This window comes from Penaeus japonicus, unplaced genomic scaffold (genome assembly GCF_977035675.1).
Source record: "Penaeus japonicus unplaced genomic scaffold, GWHDUDI00000001_assembly GWHDUDI00000025, whole genome shotgun sequence".
NCBI lineage: Eukaryota > Metazoa > Arthropoda > Malacostraca > Decapoda > Penaeidae > Penaeus > Penaeus japonicus.
Window position 1 is genome coordinate 36518126 of NW_028234427.1, and position 5000 is coordinate 36523125.

The 5000-nt window shown below is 35.5% G+C and overlaps 1 protein-coding gene across 1 annotated transcript in view; it reads right to left on the bottom strand.

Annotated features, from left to right (window-relative positions):
• Positions 1–5000, bottom strand: part of LOC122259822 (pleckstrin homology domain-containing family J member 1) — a 17103-nt gene that overhangs the window by 3387 nt on the left and 8716 nt on the right. Inside the window, exons 7-8 of the mRNA XM_043026757.2 lie at positions 3337–3650; positions 1–3191 (exon numbers count right to left, since the gene is read on the bottom strand). The exon at positions 1–3191 is cut by the window's left edge and continues 3387 nt beyond it. Of these exons, the coding sequence (XP_042882691.1) occupies positions 3080–3191; positions 3337–3650 (426 nt within the window). The 3' untranslated portion in view covers positions 1–3079. The remainder of the gene's footprint in view (positions 3192–3336; positions 3651–5000) is intronic.

Sequence of the window (5000 nt, forward strand, 5' to 3'; positions counted from 1 at the left end):
CTCATATTTGCAATTTTAGAACTTGGTTGTATATCATACTATGAACTATAACATGTCATTTAATGCAGCCAATTGACAGAAAATACCTAAGCAAACAAATGGTTTTTAACCGATTTGCAACGGGTGACGTGACATTACGTTATGGGAATATTTTGCTCCAGCCAGATGACGTCACGATCTCTCCCTCGTAACATATGTTGAACATTGTTACATATGTATACCATCACATCCATTTGTATTGACATGTTATTATTCACATGTGAAAATAAGGTAAACAAATACAAAAACATCCTATTATCACCCAGTTGAAGCCGGTGGATCAACAGAGATGCTCACAGAGGCAAAGCGCGGCATTGCGCTACGAGAAATCTTGCACTTTCTCACTGCGTTCGCTTGTTATCTAGCTGGCGGAGCGGCATTGTGAAAATATAAGCCCTGGCACGAATGGGTTAATAAACTCAGTTTTTCCAAATGGAAATTATACCTTAACAACACAGGCAGAAAAAGTCCAAAAATAAAGACACTTCCACCATCTTAATTTGATTGACTTTGTTTGCCACAAATGAACTCAAGGCCAACTGTAAATTGGTATCAATATGCCACAAACACAATCATTCAACAGCACAAACAGCATTTAGATTCTAGAGTGGACTGCTTACAATCACAATGCAAGGTTGGTGATGCCACTAAGATGCAGGCGACAGGTGTCCATATATGGACATATGCTCACAAACTGACCAACTCATGGATGGTGTTTCCACCACAGGTGGATGGTGATAGCATAAATGGGTATTGAGTTTCATCTAGCATGCAAATACACTATGTAGTATACACATATACAGATGTGTAAAAACTACATTTCCGACCATTGCATATCAAAAGAAATGAAAATATAAAATCAATATCTACATCAATCAATCATGTGCTTATTAGCTACAACAGCAGCATAACTGCCTAAATTTAGAGACAAGTTCCTCAGTGCTGTAAAACAGTAATCCAGTGAACTTTTAACAACAATTATTCTAATATCTACAACCGTACAGGAATAACGAATGGCACATTGGTGTTCTTTTGCATAATACTTGGCCCTGCAGATCAATCACTAATTCTCTATACAATGAGCAGCTACAACCTACAGCGCTGATCTCTGAATATCATGATAATATTTATTCACAAGTCAGCGAGAGGAAATATATCTTATTCGTACCCCACTGCAAAAACTGGAATACCTACTTAGAATAGAGAAAGGAAACACTGGCTCCTGTTCGATAAAATGCAATCACAAAGGCGTATCATTATACAAATATTACCTGTATTTCTATATAAAATTGCACTTTCTTGTCATTTCTGTGTTGCGTATTGTGAGACAGATATCATGAAATTATCACTTGTAAACAGATTTCTTTCTTAGTAACATGGAACAGATAGATGAACCCCCCCCTAAATAAAAAAAATCAACACAGAAAAAAAAAAAGATAAATAATAATAACAAGAAGAATGATGATAACAAGGAAACTAATAAAGATCATGGAAATTACACTATATGATTTTGGTGGAAAAAATAAATAAATAAAAATAAAACAGTTGGGAATTTGGACATATTAGAAATTCCAGAAGTGAGAATCTCGTCACTCTCTAACTATAGGTATACTATGCTATGCAAATACACTACAAACACACTAGAAAATACAAAATGGGGGATTTTAATCATCTCTACAATCCTTATGCTAACATTACATCGCAAAAACTCTGCTTTGCACATGACTATACAAAAATATACATCATTCTAAAAATCGAAAGGAACGGATTTTGTTCTACAAGGATAAAGTCTGTCCTTTGTAACTTGCAAAAATGGCTAGCATACGAGCTACCACCCCTTGCAATATGTCATTGTTATCAGTCTTTTATCGAAAGACATAAAGTAATTCTGATAGTTCCTATTTCTTACTGGCAAAAAAAAAGTCTTGGTTTTGGAAGCTCTTAGGAACCAGCCATGCTAAATTTCATTCATATACCTCCTGTACATCAGTGTCTGTATGTCTGTGTGCGTACATAGGGGAGTACCTATGTGTGACCATCTTGCAATGTGCGTGTCTAAGTGCAAGTGCATGTGTGTGCATGTGGTCCCTGTGCATGGGTATTATTTAGCTTTTAATCAGTGTTCAAAGTGCAGCCTTTTTAAAATTAATATATAAATACAAAGCTCAAGAGAAAAATCTACAAACACAAAAGTCAAAATACAACGAGCTAAATATGAATCCTTAAATCTAAATGAATAATGCATATAACTCCAAATGTAAATGTCTGTGATATAAAAGCTTACTGAGCAATGATACCATATGAATATCATACCCAGTGTCTCCTTAAGGATAATAATAATGAAGAAAAAATCAGCTGAATAATCCTTCTGTTCAACTGTAAAACTCAAAAAAAAAGAAAAAAGAAAAAAAAAAAAAATTAAGTCGAGTAGTACTATCAAAATCTTGACAAAATTACCAACTCCATCTCTTGCTCACAAAATAACACCGAACTTCTATCAAATTTTAATTAAAGCTTGTCTTAATGTTACTCAGACTATGGAGTAAAAAAAATATATATCACAAGAATGAATATTCGACTTGGACTAGCGATTAAAAAATAAAAAATAAAATTCACATACTGAAGGCTCTTTCATCATACAACCTTCTTTAAAAACTAGGATTATTTTCTCACCATTATTTTAAAACTTTCCTCAGTTGCATACTCTATATACATTATATCTTTATCTGAAGACAATTTCTCTATAAAAACCACTAATAAAAATAATGACAAAATAAAATAATAATAAAAACCTTCTCTGTTACAGTAATTTAACACCAGCGAACATTACATAACATGAAGGGACAAGGGATCCTATATTCACCTTAATAAAGATAAAAAGGTCATTCTAATTCATGCCCGTGCATCTACACCGCATCAATGAGATTCCATTATGCCCGTAAATATTTGGTGGACGACGATAGGAAGGAGAGGAGAGCTGTGGGGAGTTGCAGCCATCACAATAGCGTTGAACGGAATTGCACTTCACCGTATTGCAATTTCAGTCAAGTAGGCTCGGGGGAGGCTCCTTTGGACAGTCCTCAACTAAGTGGCACTTGAAGGAAGCTCTCGAACGGCCAACCCCACGGATGTGCGGCTGATCACGGACTATTCTGTAATGAGGAAGCACTCTTGTGTCGAACAATTCAACTTTTAACACATTACACTATCCCACTATTGCCAATCCCACAAGCTAAGAAATCTACAAAACAATAAATAAGCAAATCAGTCGGAGTGCAATCAACACATCTTCCTTACCCGTTTTCTGGTTCGGCTTTCTTGTTCTTCCTCGGGGGCGGGACGGGAGCGCTCCTGGTAGGCACCCTTAGAGATGGACTCTTGGGCACTCTTAATCTCAAGTCTGGACTCTTGGCTGATTGACCATATCTGGAAGAACTTCCCAGGGCCACAGAGCCCGAAGAATGACTCATGGCGGGACTAGCCGGTGCCGACGAGACGCCGTAGGTTGGCGACGGCGAGATGAAGAGGTCCTGGAGGGAGACAGACTGGAGGGGCAACAGGGCCATGGCTGCACGCTGAGGTAGTGGGGTGCCATAGTGCTCCAAAGGATCCTGCGTAGGATAGTGTCGAGTCCAGGAATTAGAGAAGGCGAGAATCATGAAGTAGGAATTACAAAAGTAATCATAATACCTATATTCGTTGGGGTTTATTTTGACTGTTATCAATTTTTCTCTCATACTGGATGATAAAGAAAAAGCCTTTACAGTAACAAAATTAAGCATCATAACTCACAGATCTCACACCAATAGTAATTCTTCTAAAATACTATCACCAACCATGAGTCAACACCTTTTTATATAAGCATCAAAATGCTATTAAACAATATAAAAGCTTAAGGAACTGTGTATACACTCCTGTATCTATTTATACACTATTTATTCCCTATATTACTAATCTTTATCTTCAAAAAGTCTTTAGCATCTTTCCTGTCAATGTGGAACAAAATAACAGATGTAAAAAATAAAAATAATTAAACATCAAATTAAATAAGTATATACATAAACATATCATTCCTTGGCAACCATGACTATAATATACACTGAATCCAGTTGACAAGTGTAATTTTTCCTTTGAAGCATTTTAGTCATCAAACAAATACCTGAATTACACTACTGAATTAGGCTTTATTCTATCTACATGCCAAAGCACTAAGTTGTAACTTAGGAAATGTGTCTGAAATGTTTTTCTTTACTTCTGTTCTTCCTATTTATTGATTACATATAAATCTGTATACATCATTCAAGATTTTCAATGTGATAGTTGAGTAAAAAATGTACCCTGTTTAGAAAAACAATTGTATTTCGAAATCTCCTTTTTTATACAATCATTCTACATTTCTCATTTTCACATCTGATAGGCAGGAAAACTTAAATATCTTTATCCTATCCTTTCCGCAAGGTGGATATGTCTCTTACATAAAAGCATATTAACTGCACCTTACTATTTGTAATACCCACTGTCAAGAGAGAACCTGTAAGAGAGATTAAAAGCCTCACCTCATTGGATTAAAAGAGATGAACACCCACAATAGTATGTTAACCCATTGATGATGAGAGTGCATGTATTGGTGAACTGTCCAGTGCCTTTTTATTTCATCAATTTACTTTACACATAGATGGCTCCACAAGGGTTTAGTTACCAAGGAGTCAATTAGTAGCCCTATCGGACATCACGTCTTTACCCCAAATCCTTGAATTTTTGCAAAAATAAGATTTTACTTTCATCAATACTATTGTTGTTATTACCATTATCATAACAATGATAATCAATAATGTAAACAATATTGTTAGTAATGAAAATAATAGAGATATAAATAAATATTCTCTTTCCTGAAAATTCCAAGACATTCCAACAGCCAAGTTCAGGTAGATCTACTATTTGATTCCTCAGTGATTTCGTGC